The following is an 18,339-nucleotide window of genomic DNA, read 5'->3' as shown; positions in this document are numbered from 1 at the left end:
AGGATGTCCCCTGCCAAGACTCCTAGTAGTACTGGATAGGTAACCTGAGTTATCCATCTCCTATAATCAGATTGGTGTTTACCGTAATTTTCATTAGAGAGCCTTCATCCTGTAATTGATGAAAACAGATGCAGAGAGCCACAGCCAAGCACTGGACTGAGCTCTGAGGATTTTGTTGAAGAGAGGGAGGAAGGATTGCATGAGACAAGGGTTGCCAAGGTCGTCACAAGGAAACCCACAGAGACCCTGAGCTCATAGGATCTCACAGACACTGGACCAACAGCTAATGAGTCTGTTTGGAACCAACCTAGGCCCTCTACATATGTGAGATAGTTGTGTAGCTTAGTCTACTTGTGGGACACCTAGCAATGGGAGCAGATCCTGTCGTAAATGTTTTGGCAGGCTTTTGGGAACCTATTTCTCATGCTGGGTTGACTTACCAAGCCTTAGTATGAGAGGAGGAGCTTAGTCCTACCTCAACTTGATACACCATGATTTATTGACACCAATGGGAGGCTTGCCTCTTTCTGTACAGAAACAAAGAAAGAGTGGATTTGGGGAGGGGCAGATGGCAGTTGGGAGGGAAGGAGAAGGGGGAGGAGGAACTGTGGTACAGATGTAAACCAAATGAATAAATTTAATTGATAAAAAAGCCCCTTAATCTCTCAGAACTTAATGCCTTTTACAACCCAGTTATCCAAACATGTCCACAATATTCTAAAAAATTGTTCAAAGACATAAAAATTCATAAAGCCACATTCCTCACATCAATAGCCCCATTTATCTGGCACCAGTTCTATTATAGTTTCATTTTTGTTGAGAAATATAGACTGAACAAAAGTAACTTTAGGGAGAAAGGATTTGTTTCAATTATAATTCAAAATAATAATCTCTTTTTTCCAGGGATGTCAAGATAGAAACTCAAGCACATACTCACATAACACCCACAGTCAAGAGCATAAGAATAAACTCATTCGTGCTTGTAACTTCTTTCACTCACAGGTGTTTTGGGATGGAGCCTAGGGAATGTTGCTACTTATAGTGGTCTGATTACTCTTCATTAAGTAACAATAAAGAGAACTCATCACATTGATCTCCACAGGCCAACCTGATTTATATCATTACTCATTAATCCTTTCCAGTTAATTCTCTATTAATATAATTCTAGATAGTATCCAGGCAACATTGGGCTTGCTTTTAATTCCAGCATTCAGCAGACAGTGGAATGCATACCTATGCAAGTTCAAGGCCAACTAGGTCTCCCTATAGATTTCTCTGACAGATAGGCCTACATTGTAAGACACTATCTAAAACCACAAAACAGACAAACAACAACAACAACAACAACAACAAAACTACTTGTGATGTGATTAAAAACTCCATTTTTCTTTATAGTAAATGAACATATGGAGATGGAACTCTATTACACAACTCTGTCACCAAATGAAACCTTGGTTTTCTGCCTGGGTTACATCTAATTGAGTTGTTTGCCAAAGAAACCCCATGGAAATCTAAAAACAACCCAGGCTATGGCCAAAGGTTTTAGTTGCTCTCCACAAACTGATGACAAGGCCTTATTGATGAGGACAACACCCACACAAGTCACTGAATACAGAGAAATCGAGCTGGTGCCAACCTAGAGTCTTTACCTGTATAGTGTTTACAGTACTGAAAGATACTCTACATGCTACCAGAGGATGAAGGTAGACACAAAGTACAAACCTAGTTACAAACTGAATCTACAATGGTGACCTGCCTTCAAGATGTGCTACTGCAATAGTGCCACAAGCTTTTGGGAATAACCAACCAATCAATATATGATTGGATTTAAGGCAACCTCCATGAGATGGATTGCTTCCCTGACACTGCTCTGGTGGTCAAGAACCTGAAAATAGATAGGCTAAGGACATAGGAGGAAATCAAACACTATTGTTCTGCTAAACAAATGTAGAAACATAATGACTCTGGATGAGATTATGCTGTACTCATACATTAGTGTCTTCCTAAACCATCACCAGGAAGTCTTTTCCTTGGAATAGGAATAGATGAGAACATAAACAGAGACCCACAGCTGGAAAATGTACAGAGTCCCAAATGGGAGGTTTTTCACTGGATCCAAGCCCTCAGATATTAATAAAGTCTGTAAAGAGAAGAAAAGAACAAAAGACCCAGAGGGGATGGAAGTAAACAAGAAAACAAGGCCTTCCAGACAGCATGACTAATGCATATATGAACCCACAGATAATGTGGTAGTAGGAACAGTGCCTGCATAGGTCTAGACTAGATGGGGACCCAGCACTATGAAAGAAAGTAGACAGAAACCATCATCACTAACCAAGAAGCTATCTCTATTTGATTACCTCCAGCAAATAAAAATTAGTTTTCTCTAGCAGACTCTCACTGGTATACAAAGCAATCTTAAGGGCAATCACCACTCTCAGCAGTATATGGCAAACCAAATAAACTCAATGGCATTTTGGGGAGGTTCTTTGCTTCATAATACTTTGTGCATGATTTTTCTTTTCTTTTTTTCTTTCTGCTTTTGTTTCTTACATGTCATTACAAATACAGTATTTCTGGTTGGAAGTATTTCTCTGTGAGGAAAGGTGTGTGTCTCTGTGTGTATTTGTGCTTCTTGTGCTTTTTCTCCTGTTTGTCGGCTTCATCCTATTCTTGTTTGTTTGCTTTTATTTTATCTTTTATATGATTATTATTATTATTATGATGATGATTAGATGCCTCTTTGTACATCTGAAAATGAGAAGGAGAATGTGTGAGATTTGGGTGTGTCTGGAGATAGAGAAGATCTGTGAGGAGGAGGACATAAACCACAATCAGAATATATTGTGTGAATAAAAAAATCTATTTTCAATAAAAATGGCCAATAAAAATGTTAAGTAAAGAAAACATGGCTCAATGTTTGTTGTCATTATCACATCCTTATCATTTAGCAGACAATGAGTTTTTATGTAAAAGTTTCTGGTCTAAACAAATTATTTAAATCATATTATATTCTGAACTCCTTGTGATATTATTTAAAATGGGGTGTTGTAACACTTCTGCATTGTACTTTCTGAGTAACATTGGGATGAATGTTTGACAATCATTTTGTCTACTCCTGTCTTCTATGTTTCCACAAAATATTAAAGGTTTCCTTTCCTATTACTGTTAAGAATATCTGTCAAATTTTGAATCTCACAATTACTTTTGGCAATGTGCTCATTTGTAAATTGTTAACTCTATTGATGGGATTATTACCTTTACTTCTTCAAATTTAACTATACTGAATTAAGGTAATCTTTGTAGAGGTTATGAACCAAATGAATACAGTATTTATATTTACTATGTATTTATCAAGGCATTTGATATGGGATGTTTTGCTGGATTCTTTTCATTAAGGTTTTATCTGGATGGAGAAAATATATATAATTTCCAGAATTTAAGTTTTTTTAATGTTTCTTTTGTGCCCTGTTAATCTGTTGAAACTATCATAACAACGTATTTTCTTATAATGCTCATTGTTTTTATAAAGAGCTTATTATAGAAAAATTTGAATCATGACTTCTACTATTTCTATAGTTTTTAATCCTCTCTTGTGGCTTCTTTTTATTGGTAAGGCTATTTATTTCCATAACTCCTCATAGCTAAAAAGAAATTACCTGAAAAGAAGCAATTGATTTGACAAAGGTTTAATAGGGGTTCTAATTTGAGTAGGTCATGTCCATCATGGCAAGAAAGTCATGGTGCATGAAATATATGGCTATTACTGATATCTGTGTAGATTCAGATTCAGAAAAAAAGTTTATCTTGACTCTCAGGTATCTCTTTTAATTTTTGCTTAATTTCACCCTAGTCTTCACATCATAGGATGAAGAAGCCAACATTCAGAGGGTTTCTGAACCCCTCATTTCATGATCTGTGTAAATAACATTACAAACACATTAACATATTACATGCTTTCAATCCTGGTAAAGTGTAATCCACTCACATGGACAAATGGTGGTATCCATTCTGTTGACTAGATTTATGTCAACTTGACAGAAATTAGAGTTGTTTGGAAAGAAGAAATCTTAAATGAGAAAACACCCCTATGAGATTGGATTGTAACTAAGATGTGGTACTTTTATTTGACTGATGATTGAGGAGGGAGGGTCCAGCTTAATGTGGGTCTTGCCATGTCTGAGTCAGTGGTCCAGGATGCTATAAGAAATCAGAGTAAACAAGCCACGAGTGGCAAGTCAGGAGGTGTTTAGAATCTTGCATTGAGTTCTTGCCCTGACTACCTGGGATGTTGGAAGATACATGGTAAGTAGAAATAAATTCCTCTCTAAGCTGCTTTTGGTCATCGTCTTTGATCACAGTAATAGAAAAGTAACTAAGACATCTGACTACTCTGTTTTGAACATTGTAAAATGAAATTTGAGAGAATACACATAATTTTCTAATTTGTTTGTTTATTAATTCCCAATTTTCTGAGAAACTGACATACCGATTTCCAAAGTGGCTATACAAGTTTGCATTCCCATCAGCAGTGCAGGAGTGTTTTCCTTATTCCATATCCTCTCCAACATAGGTTTTCATTAGCATTCTTGAACTTAGCCATTCTGACAGGTATAAGATGGTATCTCAGAGTCATTATAATTTGCATTTCCCTGGCAGCTAAGGATGTTGAACAATTCTGTAAGTGTATCTCAGCCATTTGAGATTCTTCTGTTGAGAATTTTCTGTTTAAATCTGTCCCCTAATTTTACATAGGATTATTTGGCATTTTTTTTATTATTATTTATTTTACAATACTATTCAGTTCTACATAATAGCCACAGATTCCCTTGTTCTCTCCCTTCCTTCCCCCCCTCACCTTCCCCCCAGCACACCTCCCATTCCCACCTCCTCCAGATCAAGGTCTCCCCCGAGGACTGGGATCGACCTGATAGACTCAGTCCAGGCAGGTCCAGTCCCCTCCTCCCAGATTGAGCCAAGCGTCCCTGCATTTTGATGTCTAGTTTTTTGAGTTCTTGATATATTTTGGAAATTAGCCCTCTGTAAGATGTGGGGTTGGTGAAGATCTTTTCGCATTCTGTAGGCTGCCATTTTGTCTTACTTTGTGTCCTTTGCCTTACAGAAGCTTCTCTGTTTCAAGAGGTCCTATTTATTAACTGTTGCTCTCAGTGTCTGTGCTACTGGTGTTAGAATCAGGAAGTGGTCTCCTGTGTCAATGCGTTCAAGACCACTTCCCACTTTCACTTCTATCAGGTTCAGTGTAACTGGATTTATTTTGAGGTCTTTGACTCATTTGGACATTTGTTTTGTGCATGGTGATAGATATGGAACTGTTTGCATTCTTTTACATGTTGACATCCAGTTATGCCGTCACCATTTGCTGAAGATGCTTTCTTTTTTCCATCGTAAAGTTTTGGTTTTTGTCAAAAATTAGGTGTTCATACCTGTGCAGTTTAATATCAGGGCCTTTAATTCTATCCCATTGATCCATGTGTCTGTTTTTATGCCAATTACTAAGTTATTTTTATTACTATAGCTCTATAGTAGAGCTTGAAGTCAGGAATGGTGATACCCCTAGAAATTCCTTTATTATACAGGATTGTTTTAGCTATCTTTGTTTTTTGCTTTTCCATGTGAAGTTGAGTGCTGTTCTTTCAAGATCTGTGAAGAATTGTATTGGGATTTTGATAGGAATTGCATCTGTAGATTGCTTTTGCTAAGATTACCATTTTTACTGTGTTAATCCTAACTACCCAAGAGCATGGGAGATCTTTCCATTTTCTGATATCTTCTTCAACTTCTTTCTTCAAAAACTTAAAGTTCTTGTCATACAGGTCTTTCTCTTGTTTGGTTAGAGTTACCCCAAGATATTTTACATTACTTGTGGCTATAGAAAAGGGTGTTGTTTCTCTGATTTCTTTCTCAGCTTATTTATCATTTCTATATAGGAAGGCTATTGATTTTTTGAGTTAATCTTATATCCAGCCACATTGCTGAAGGGTTTTATCAGCTGGAGCTGTTCCTTGGAAGAATTTTTGGGGTCACTTCTATACACTATCATATCATTGGCATATAATGATTTCTTTTTTTCCCATTTGTATCTCCTTGATTTCTTTTTGTTGTCTTATTGCTCTAGCTGAGTACTATATTGAATAGATATGGAGAGAGTAGACAGCCTTGTCTTGTTCCTGACTTTAGTGGAATCACTTTGAGTTTCTCTCCATTTAATTTAATGTTGGCTGGTGGCTTGCTGTATATTGCATTTATTATGTTTAGGTATGTTCCTTGCATCCCTGATCTCTCCAAGACCTTTGTCATGAAAGGGTGTTGGATTTTGCTAAAGGCTTTTCAACATTTAATGAGATGATCATGTTTTTTTTTCTTTCAGTTTGCTTATATGGTGGATCACATTGACAGATTTTCATGTTAAACCATCTCCACATCTCTGGGATGAATCCTACTTGATCATTTTGGATAATTTCTTTGATGTGTTCTTGGATTCAGTCTGCCAGTATTTTATTGAATATTTTTGCCTTAATATTCATGAGGGACATTGATCTGTAATTCTCTTCTTTATTATATAATTGTGTGGTGTTGGTAGCAGGGTAACTGTATCCTCATAAAGAGAGTTTGGTGATGTTCCTTCTGTTTCTATTGTGTGGAACAATTTGAGCAATATTTGTATTAGCTCTTCTTTGAAATTCTGTTAGAATTCTGCACTGAAACCATCTGGCCTTGTACTTTTTTTGGTTGGGAGACTTTTAATGACTGTTTCTATTTCTTTAGGGGTTATAGGTCCTTTTAAATTGTTTATCTGGCCTTCAGTATGGTGGTTTCTCAGAAAATTTGGAATCAATGTATCTCTAGGCCCAGTGATACCACTCTTGGGCATATACTCAAAGGATGCTCAACCATACCACAAGGACTCAACTATGTTTGTAGCAGCATTATTTGTAATAAACAAAGCCTAGAAACCACCAAGGTGGCCCTCACCCAAGGAATGAATAAAGATAATGTGGTACATTTACACAATGGAGTATTACTTGGTGGTTAAAAAAAAAACAATGACATCATGACACTTGCAGGCAAATGGATGGAACCAGAAAAAAAAAATAATCCTCAGTACAGTAACTCAGACCCAGAAAGGCAAACATGGTATGTACTCACTCAAAAGTGGATATCCAATGTAAAGCAAAGGATAACCAGGCTGCAATCCACAGCCCCAGAGAAGCTAGGTTGCAGGAAGACCCTAAGAGGGACACATGGATTTCTCTGGAAAGGCGAATTAGATTAGATCTCCTGGGTAAACTGGGGTCAGGGAAGGTTGAGGGGAGGTGATGGGGGTATGGGAACACAAGGGATCTGGAAGGTCAAGTTGGGAGTGGGATGGAGTGGGAGCATAATAAAAGAGATATCTTGATAGAGGGGGCCATTATGGGGTTAGGGAGAACCCTGGTACTAGGGAAATTCCCAGGAATCCACAAGGATGTCCCCAGCTAAGACTCCTAGCAATAGTGGAGAGGGTGCTTGAACTGACCTTCTCCTGTAATCATACAGGTGACTACCCTAATTGTCATTAAAGAGCTTTCATCCTTGGCAGTGGGACCAAGATTTATCCCTGGTGTGTGAAGTGGCTTTTCGGAGCCCATTCCCTATGGTGGGATATCTTGCTTGGCCTTGATGCTGGGGAAGGCGGCTTGGTTCTGCCCCAACTTAGTATGCCAGACTGTTGGCTCCCCAGTAGAGGACTTACCCTCTCTGAGGAATGGGTGGGGGTGAAGTGTGTGTGTGTGGATTTGAAGAGGAAGAGGAAGAAGGGGAGGGAGGAGGAACTGTTCTTGCTATGTAAAATGAAAAAAAAATTAGATAAATAAATAGGCCTTCATCCAATTACCAATGGAAGTAAATGCAGAGATTCACAGTCAAGCTACACAGACAGCTGACCCAAGCTCCTTGGAGCTCAGGAACTCTGGACCAACAGCTAGGAAGCCTGCATGGGACAGAACTAGACCCTCTCCCTGTGGGTGACAGTTGTGTAGCTTGGTCTGTTTGTGAGGTCCCTATTAATGGGAACAGAACCTGTCCCTGGCACATGAGTTGGCTTTTTGTAACCTATTCACCATGCTGGGATGCCTCTCCCAGCCTTGATGCAGGGGAAGAAGCTTGATCCTGCCTCAACTTGACAAGCCATGCTTGTATTTAGAGCTTAGAAATTAACAGTCATGCTTATGTACAGAGAGAAACATAGAAATAAAGAAGAGAGCTTTAAAAGTCTTTAAATACAGTCTTCTGAGTCAGTTTTATTGTTGGTATGTCTATGACAGAATGATTTCAGGGCTGACACTCTCCATTTTGTAAACAGGTAGGGGACTCATTGCTGGAACTCACCAATTCGTCCTCTCTTAACAGTTCTCAGTTGACTATAGTTCTATTTTTAGAGGTGTGAGCTCCTGGGATTTCCCCCTTCCAGATTAGCATGTCTATGTATCTTACATCAAATGGACTTAACTGATATGTATCTACAGAATATTCCACCCAAACACACATAAACTTTTAGAGAATAAAGAGATCATTACTGAATTATGAATAGGTCAAAGAAGTAATCAAGGAAGAAGAAAGAAAATTCCTGAAATTCAATGAAAATGAAAACAAACTACAACAAAACCAGTGGAATATACTAGAAGGTAAATCCATAGCTCCAAGTACTTACATGAATCTTCTTGCACAAATTAACAGCTTTTTCTATACACAGATAATGAACATACAAAGAATGAAAGGTTGAACACAATCTCATTTACAACCCTTAAAAAAATTAAATAAGAACAAACCTAATTAAGAAAGGAAAGGACATCTGTAATGATAGAGAAGACACTAGAAAATGAAAAACCATCTTATACTCACTTATAAGTCTATTAGTAGACTTAATAATATAAAAATGACCATTTTACATAAAGCTATTTAGTACAATCTCAACTAACATCCCTATATCATTCTTCATACAAATTGAAAAATTTATCCTAAAACTCACACGGAATCACAAAAGATCCCAGACAGGGAAAATAATCCGGAACAAAATGAACAGTTCTGGAGAGATTAGCATTCTGTATATATTATGCATATACATATATCACAGACCAGTAGTGAGAAAAAAATATGGTACTGGCAAAAGAACAGACATTAAAACTAATTGAAGTAAATTGAACATCCAAACATGAGTACATGTAACTTCATATTTATCATCTCACAAGGGTTCTAAAAATATAAACTGGAGATAAGAAAACATCTTCAACAAATGGTCTTGGGAAAGGTGGATGTCCATGTGCAGAGGACTGACATTAGTCTTGTATTTATCACCTGCACAAATATTAACTACAAATGAATCAAAGACTATAACCATGAAATCTGAATCACAGAAACTGCTAGAAGAAATCATATGCAGAACACTATATGACATATGGGGAAGAATTGACTTTCTGAACTTACTTGTCCAACAAATTAGGCCTCTGGAAGAGGCATATTGTCTTGGTTGTTTATGTTCATGTTTTTGTGCTGGCACTATGCATCTGGAGTTAAGATGCTTGACGTGTAGATATCTTGTCTTGTCTTTGTTGAGTGGTCGATCTATTCCTGTTTGCAATTCCTAGATATGGGTCCTAGCCCATTCTTGGTACGAATGGTTCTGCAGTTCATCAGGAGTTACAAAGAAATTAAGATAGGCTGAGTCCCAGCCTAGTGTATACTCAGTTGGTCCTTGGTAGAGAGTAGTTCTCAGGGGTTGGGAGAGTCAGGAAGGAATGGAAATGTTTAGAATGAAAGACTGAAGGGGGCAAAGGAAAAGAACTATGGAACACCAGATCTGGTGAAACTGAGGTTTTAAAAAGCTAAGTTCCTAGCCCAAATACATTATGGTTTCTGAATATAAATTATGAATAATATATAGAGTTATATGATTTAAAGTGTCTGTTTTGTCCCTGAACCATACTTCTTCCTAAAAACAACTATATATTATGTTTTGGGTATATATATATATATATATATATATATATATATATATATATATACACACACACACACACACATATGTGTAGTTGTTAATCATATTGGGGATATAACTCAGGGGTAAAGCACAAGCATGAGGTCTTGTGTTTAATTCCTAGTACCACAGGAATGAATGAAGTAATTAAGGTCCTCATTAATAAAAAGATTCATTTTGGTGAGTGACTGTTCTCTTAGGTGGTCCCAGCCTAGAGGCACAACCCATGCTCCCATACCCCAACCAATTGCAGGCACAGTTGCGGGCCAGCAGGCAAGACTCCTGAAGGCAGGCCTGACTACCCCGCATTGAACCTTGTAATCAACGAGCCCTACTCTGTCCCCCAAACCCAGCCATGCCCTGAGAACACAGCTGCTTGCTGAGACAGAGACTCTGCCAGCTCTGATTGGACCACAAGGTGAATGACTGTTCTCCCAGCTGATCACCCCAGCCTCTAGGTCCTAGGCTCAGGAGCATAACACATACCCTCTAGCCACACATTGCATCCCTGTTGCAGGCCAGCAGGCAAGACTCCTGAGGGCAGGCCTTCCCAGCGCCACCCTACATTAGACCCTGCAATCTATAAGTCCCCACTCTGTCCCCCAAACCCATATATTTCCCCAAGACCCCAGCAGCTTCCTGAGACACAAACTCAGCCAGTACAGATTGGACCAAGGGCAGCTAACCCAGACACAGACACAGTTTGCACCAACTGAAGGATAAGATGGGTAGATGCCAGTCCAAGAACACACTCAAAAACATAAAGAGCAATATGGCACCACCAGAACCTAGCAGTTCTGCTACAGCAAGACTTGGACATCCAACGTAGAAGAAGCAGAAGACAACGACCTTAAAAATGATTTTGTGAAGATGATAGACGCCTTTAAAGAGAAAATGAAAAAAAATTCCTTTAAAGAAATCAAGGAAAAAAATTGGAAGAAATCAATCAAAAATAAGAAAACCAAGAAAAAGAAATCAAACAGGTGAAGGAAACAGTTCAAGATTTGAAAATTGAAATAGAGGCAACAATGAAGACACAAACCAAGGGGATACTAGAAATGGAAAATCTGAGCAAATGAACAGGAACTACCAATGCAACCATAGTCAACAGAATGCAGGAGATGGAAGAGAGAATCTCTGGCACTGAAGATACAATAGAGAAAATAGACTTGTTGGTCAAAGAAAACATTAAAGGCAACAAAGGCATAACACTAAACAACCAGAAAATCTGGGATACCATGAAAAGGTCAAACCTAAGAATAATAGGAATAGAAGAAGGAGAAGAATACTAGCTCAAAGGCAGAGAAAATTCAATAAAATTATAGAGTAAAACTTGCCCAACCTAAAGAAGGAAATGCCTATGAAGATACAAGAAGCATACAAAACACCAAATAGACTAGACTCCCCAAAACGTCCTCTTGCCACATAATAATCAAACCACAAAACATACAGAATAAAGAAAGAATATTAAGAGCTTCAAAGGAAAAAGACCAAGTAACATATAAAAGCAGACCCATCAGAATAACACCATACTTCTCAATGGAGACTCTGAAATCCAGGTCTTGGACAGACGTTGTGCAGACACTAACAGACCATGGATGCCAGCCATACTATTATACCCAGCAAAACTCTCAATTACCATAGACAGAGTAAACAAGATATTCCCTGACAAAACCAGATTTAAACCATACATATCCACAAATCCAGTCCTACAGAAAGCACTAGAAGGAAAAATCCAACCTAAAGAAATTAGATGCACCCACAAAAATACAGGTAATAGATAATACCACACCAACAATACTAAATACTAACACTACACTACCACCAAAAATGACAGGAATTAACAATCACTGGAAATTAATATCCTTTAATGTCAGTGGACTCAATTTGCCTATAAAAAGACACAGGCTAACAGAATGGATACAAAAATAGGATCCATCCTTCTGCTGTGTCTAATGCCTTTTTTCTTTTTTGTTATTAAGAAATTTTCTATTCATTTTGTATACCAACCACAGATCCCCCTCTTCTCCCTCCTCCCACTCCCTACCCTTACCCCAACTCATCCCTCATTTCCACCTCCTCCAAGGCAAGACCTCTCATGAGAAGTCAGCAGAGCCTGGTACATTCAGTTGAGGCGGGTCCAAACCCCTCACCCTGCACCATGGCTGTGTAAGGTTTCCTACCATAGGCACTGGGCTCCAGAAAACCGGCTCATGCACCAGGGACGTATCCTGATCCCACCGCCAGGGGGCCCCTTAAGCAGGTCAAGTTACACAACTGTCTCACTTAGGCAGAAGACCTACTCCAGTCCCATGGAGGCTCCACAGCTATTGGTCCATAGGAGCACACAGCATAGCACCTATTGTTCTGAAATTGCCTAGTTTTCACTGACAAGTGCATTTGTCTCTCAGTGAAACACAGTAACTTCAAATGTTCTGTTTTCTGTGATATCAACTTCATGAGGCTATGACATTTGATTTAAAAATCGAAAATATTTGTTGAACTTACATCTGTAGTAACCACTATAATAATTAAGAGTATCTACTATCAATGATTATGTTATATCACTAATACTAAATTATATCAAATTATATGTTTCATAGAGCATCATACCATTGTTTATGAAATCTGAGTACTTTGTATTTATATTATCTATACTTGAGTACATTTTCCTATTGAACAGTTCCAGGAGAAAGCTCATAAATTGAATGTAACTCATTTAATGCAATTATACATAGACAGAAAGATAGATAGATGTCAGATGATAGATAGATAGATAGATAGATAGATAGATACACACATACATATCAACAGTTAATGAAAACAGGGGCAACAAATATGAAAAAAGGAGGGAGAGGTAGATTTGACAGCTTGGAAGGAGGAAGGATAAGGGGGAAATATGTAATTATACAATAATCTCAAAAAATAAAAATTAATTAACAGCAGAGTGAATACATTTAACAGGTGTAAATTAAATGCAAACAAACATATTTTGTTCACATTATTTTTGGTTCCTCATTGTTTGATTTCCTCATCCTTTCCATAGTGAAATGATAATGTTCATAACTGGATTGTAGAGCGAATGTAGATTCCAAAATGGAATATATATTTTCTATTTGGAAAAAGATAGACAGTTTCTAGAGTTGTATGACGTTGATTCCTTCAAAGAAATTAGAGTGTAATTGATGTCATTGAGGTGAGTCTCTGTGGTGAAAGTGCTAAGTGTTTAAAATTATGCTTTATCCTACTGAAATGTAATAATATCAAGTGAGACTTTCAAATACATGTCTATACATGTGGGCCTACATATTACATAATTGTCAAATATATGTAAATATAGTGAATAACACCCAAATAGAGGAATAATCCAAATCCTATGTACAGAAAAATATTTTCTCCTTCTTCCTCCATTAGTTGCAGCCACTCCCTAGAGACTGGGAGAACACTGACCAATTTGGGTAATGAGGTCTGAATGGGATTTCATGGGCCATAGAAAGACAATAACTAGCCTTGCTAGTCATTCTGCTCAGTAGCTCATTAGTTATGAAGATCTGTGTCTCTTCAGCTACAGCCCTCTGCACTGAGAAAAACCTCTTTGTAATCATATCCATCTTTAGGACAGAGATTGATTAGTCACTGGGTGCAGGAAATGGAGGGATCTTCAGATCTGCACTTCATTGTTACGGCCCATCAAGGAAGAAGCCCAATTCAGTAAGTAGTAGTATTAGTAGAAATATGATAATTATTGATTTGTCATCATGAGCCTTATGGGTAGGAGAATGCAAATATGAAACAACTATAATTATGATGAATTTTATGTTTTTGTTTTTAGTTGTGGTAAAGTAAATGAAACTTACTCAGAAATTCCATTGTGCCTACAATATTCTACTTCCTCTAGATGTTTAATCCACAGCAAAAGAAAATAAGATTTTTCTGAAAATAAGATTTACAGCACAAATGGTCCTGTAAGAAGAAGAGTCACTTTAATGCAATTTTCTATTGGATTTTAAGTGAGGTGGTGAACTATATGTTTGTTCTTCATTCCATGGGCTTAATTGTCCAGGAATGAAAAGTAGTCACATTACTGTGGAGTTACAGAACATAAAGATTATAGTAGTTTTAATTACTCCAGGTATGTTAAGAAATAATGTAATTATAGTCCTCACAAGTGAGGTTGTTTTATATTGGCATTCTCCTATCTGGAGTAGTTTTATTAAAACAAAAATGAATAAAAAATCTTTACACTGGCTTGTCTCTTTTTGAAAACAGGATCTTATACCAGGGGGATATTTTCAGGTCCCTTGAAGACTAAAATAGTCACTGCAACTTTACTATGGAAAGAGATTCCTTGATTTCTACTCTGTTTTTGCTGAATATCTTCTTAGATCTCCAAAGAAGGCTAAGACTTGCACCAGCACAGACATGATAGGAAAGTCACTCTCAGATAAATAAAGTTACAATTATCCACAATTTTTCTCACCACTTTAAGACTTCTATACAGCTTTTCACATCTTACTTATCATTATATCAGCATAAAAAATTTCAAGCAGATATACACTATCAGTTCTGGACTAGATTAGTACTTAAGATACTAATCATACTTACAGAATACATCAGCCACATTCTGAAGGGGTGTTAAGATCTCAGGAAATCTCAAATATTTCAATCCATGGAGCATGTCTTAGAGATAGGCATGGCCATTTCGTTTTGCATATTATTAGATCGACTAACATTTTTTTTGTCCTGTAAGAAAGAACCATTAAGATGATTGGAAGAGATGCGGCACCACAATAGAAACTGTCCTTCCCTGTGTCACAGCAGGTGCATAATTTCTGTGGCTTCAGCACAGTCCTCTCCTTTCTTTACTTCCATCTTTTCAGGAATGTTTGATGGAATCAGAATAGCCAATTATTGTGTTTATATCCTGGGTATCTAGCAATCATTTTTCATCTAATTACATAGGCACTCGTCAGTTACTAAAAAAACTAGAATTTTGCTTAGAGGAAAAAGGAAAAGGTAACAATGCAAGAAAATGGAAACACATTTTAAAGCTACACTTTCTATTTTTTGTGGAAAGTTTTATGCATGCCTATAATGTGTCTTCATCAATTCCATTCCCTTTCCCTACCCTTCAATTCCTTTCCAAGCATCCATCTCATTCCCATACCCACTTCTTGCATTTTTCAAACTTCTCAGTCAACTTAGTGCTGCCAGTGTGAGTACGACTGTAGGATAATCCATTGGAGAGCCAAGAGCCTAAATATTTGCTGGATTAAAATGAATACCTAAATACTCATGAATTAGTTCAGTTCTCAAAAATCATGAAGCTGGGCGGTGGTGGCGCACGCCTTTAATCCCAGCACTCAGGAGGCAGAGGCAGGCGGGTCTCTGTGAGTTCAAGGCCAGCCTGGACTACCAAGTGAGTTCCAGGAAAAGGCGCAAAGCTACACAGAGAAACCCTGTCTCGAAAAACCAAAAAAAAAAAAAAATCATCAAAAAAAGCTACTTTTACAGTTGGTAGTGGTTAATACAGAAAATTATGACTGGTCAAAGTACAGAGAATACAAAACTGTGGGTTGCTCTGGTCTAAACAAACTACATTTCTTTTCATGTTTTAGCTCATTTAAACTGTGGTCTCTATAAAGTTGGAGTTTCTATAGCTATCACTATTTTTATTTTTCTAATCTCCAGCAATGATCACTATTTATTAAATCTCAGATTTCTCTTATTCATCACACATGCTATCAAAGTGGCTTTTATTCTTCCTGTTTCCACTCGTGAAAGAGATAGAAAGGTTAGACATATTCTAATCAGCATGGGATTTCTAAAGCAGGATGGAAGCATTTATGCTATGCCTCTAATCCTGAGACATTATGTCCTCTATTGGAGGTTAGTGGAACTATTACTTACTATTAGAATGGTATTTCTTGTTTTGTTATCAAAACCCAATAGTTAAGATATCAGGTATATTATGTACATCTCATGAATGAGACGATATGGGTAGATACAATGACTTTCTTCAATCCAGAAAACAAATGTTGATTACTACTAGCAACATTCTGTAGTCATGTATTGTTCAACACCAGACAACGTCTACTAAGAACCTATGTCTTGTTTGGAAATCCTCACTCACGTGGCATGGGCAGGCACAAAACCTTGCAAAGAATTTCTTAATAATACAAACCCACTACCTAAATGAGATATGGCACAGGTAACATTTGTTCCTTAAACTGTTTTACCTAGGCAAAAGTACTTGACTGAAAGACTTACAACCATGTCTTAATGTAATTATGACACTTTACAGAAGATATATTACATATTTGGTAGTCATACTTCTAGGCCAGCATGGACTGTAGGTCAAAAGTGCATCTTGACAAAATTTATGGGGTAAATGAGGTGGGGGCAAGAAGTGAGTGCCAGTGAGCTGACATCATTTTCTTAGACAAATAAAATATGTAAATTGTTTAAATTTTTTCTCAATCAGCAAATAACAGCACTGTAACACACTCAAAGCATGTTTCATGGTTATTGTTTCTACCATCTCCTCAGGCTCTGCTACCTTTGTTTTGCTTGCCACTTCTGAGACAATATTCTGTTGCTGTTTATGACACATGTCCTTTTGCCTGCTCTCCATCCTTTTCCTCAAATATTATTTCCCACTTTTGGTCTCCTTTCTAGAACTACAGATTTTAGCTGCAATCACACCTTTTAGAATATATACACATATACATTGTAGGCTCTAATCCATACAAAAGGGAGAATGTGTGATCCTCTTTTCTTTCTGAAATTGGGATACCTGACAACATATAGTGCCTATAGATTAATTCAATTAGTTTTCTACTTCATCAAAGGGTAATGGTAGTAGTTAATGTCTGTATTTTGAATAAGGTGCATGTTACTATGATCATAGAAAATTTAACATTAAGGGTCTTTAGCTTTCCAACAACTGTCCAGTGTCCTATATTTAAAGATGTGGATAGAGGTAGCTGGATACAAATGAAAACAGTCATAATTTCAGAGGTGAGATTATTGTAGCTCAGAAATATTAATGTATATTCTGAACATAGTATGAACCATTGACTTATAGATGCTTGAACTGAAACTATCTATATATTATTGAAAGCCTGATTTGTGTTTACTTCTCAACTATTTTACAAGGCAACCAAGGATTGTAAAAAGTCAAAACATAACGTGTGATTCAGAATTCCATCTCATAGGTCTCTCAGAAGATACAGACCTGCAGCCCATCCTCTTTGGACTGTTCCTGTCCATATACATGGTCACAGTGCTTGGGAACCTGCTCATCATCCTGGCTGTCACTAATGACTCCCACCTCCACACACCTATGTACTTTTTCCTTGCCAACCTCTCCTTTGTTGACATCTGTTTTGTCTCTACCACAATTCCAAAGTTGATTGTGAACATTCAGTCACACAGTGAAGTCATCACTTGTGTAGGCTGCCTGACACAGATGTCCCTTTTTATATTGTTTCTAGTTATGGATGACATGCTTTTGACTGCAATGGCCTATGACAGGTATGTGGCCATCTGTCACCCCCTGCATTATCCAGTCATTATGAAACCTCGCTTTTGTGTTTTCTTAGTTTTGGTATCTTACTTTATTAGCTTTGTTGATTCCCAGGTGCACAATTTGATCATCTTACAATCTACCTACTTCAATAGCATAGACATTTCTAATTTCTTTTGTCATCCTTCTCAAGTTCTTAATATTTCCTGTTCTGATACTTTTACCAAAAACTTAGTGACATATTTTGTTGGTGCTATATTTGGTTTTCTTCCGGTGTCAGGAATCTTCTTTTCCTACTACAAAATATTTTCCTCCATTATGAAGATCTCTTCATCAGGTGGACAGTATAAAGCCTTCTCTACCTGTGGGTCTCACCTGTCTGTCGTCTGCTTATTTTATGGAACAGGCATTTGGGAGTATCTTGGTTCAGCTCTGTCACACTCTCCCAGCAATGGCATTATGGCCACATTAATGTACACTGTCATCACCCCTATGCTGAATCCCTTCATCTATAGCCTGAGGAACAGGGATTTTGTTAGTGCTTTGAAGAGAGTCTATAGGAAGAAAGTTTAAACTTAGGCATTGTGTCTTCATGTGGAAAATAAGTTAGGATATACTCAAACATTTAATATTTAAAACTTCACTAGTAAATGTTGGAAATGGAATGTGTTTATTTAAAATATAGTTATAGTAACCCTAAACGATAAAACACATACATTTCCCTTATAACCCTCACAACTTTGAATCTCCTATGGGTTAGTTGATTCTCTTTGAAACA

At 37.4% G+C, this 18,339-nt stretch overlaps 1 protein-coding gene across 1 annotated transcript in view; it reads left to right on the top strand.

Annotated features, from left to right (window-relative positions):
• Positions 1 to 18,134, top strand: part of LOC121823511 (olfactory receptor 7E178-like) — a 30,604-nt gene extending 12,470 nt beyond the window's left edge. Inside the window, exon 2 of the mRNA XM_042262897.2 lies at positions 17,192 to 18,134. Within this exon, the coding sequence (XP_042118831.2) occupies positions 17,192 to 18,134 (943 nt within the window). The remainder of the gene's footprint in view (positions 1 to 17,191) is intronic.
• The last annotated feature ends 205 nt before the right edge of the window (positions 18,135 to 18,339 follow it).

The sequence above is a fragment of the Peromyscus maniculatus genome, chromosome 17 (genome assembly GCF_049852395.1).
Source record: "Peromyscus maniculatus bairdii isolate BWxNUB_F1_BW_parent chromosome 17, HU_Pman_BW_mat_3.1, whole genome shotgun sequence".
NCBI lineage: Eukaryota > Metazoa > Chordata > Mammalia > Rodentia > Cricetidae > Peromyscus > Peromyscus maniculatus.
The sequence above is the reverse complement of the archived record's forward strand: the minus strand, read 5'-3'. Positions and strand labels throughout refer to the sequence as shown.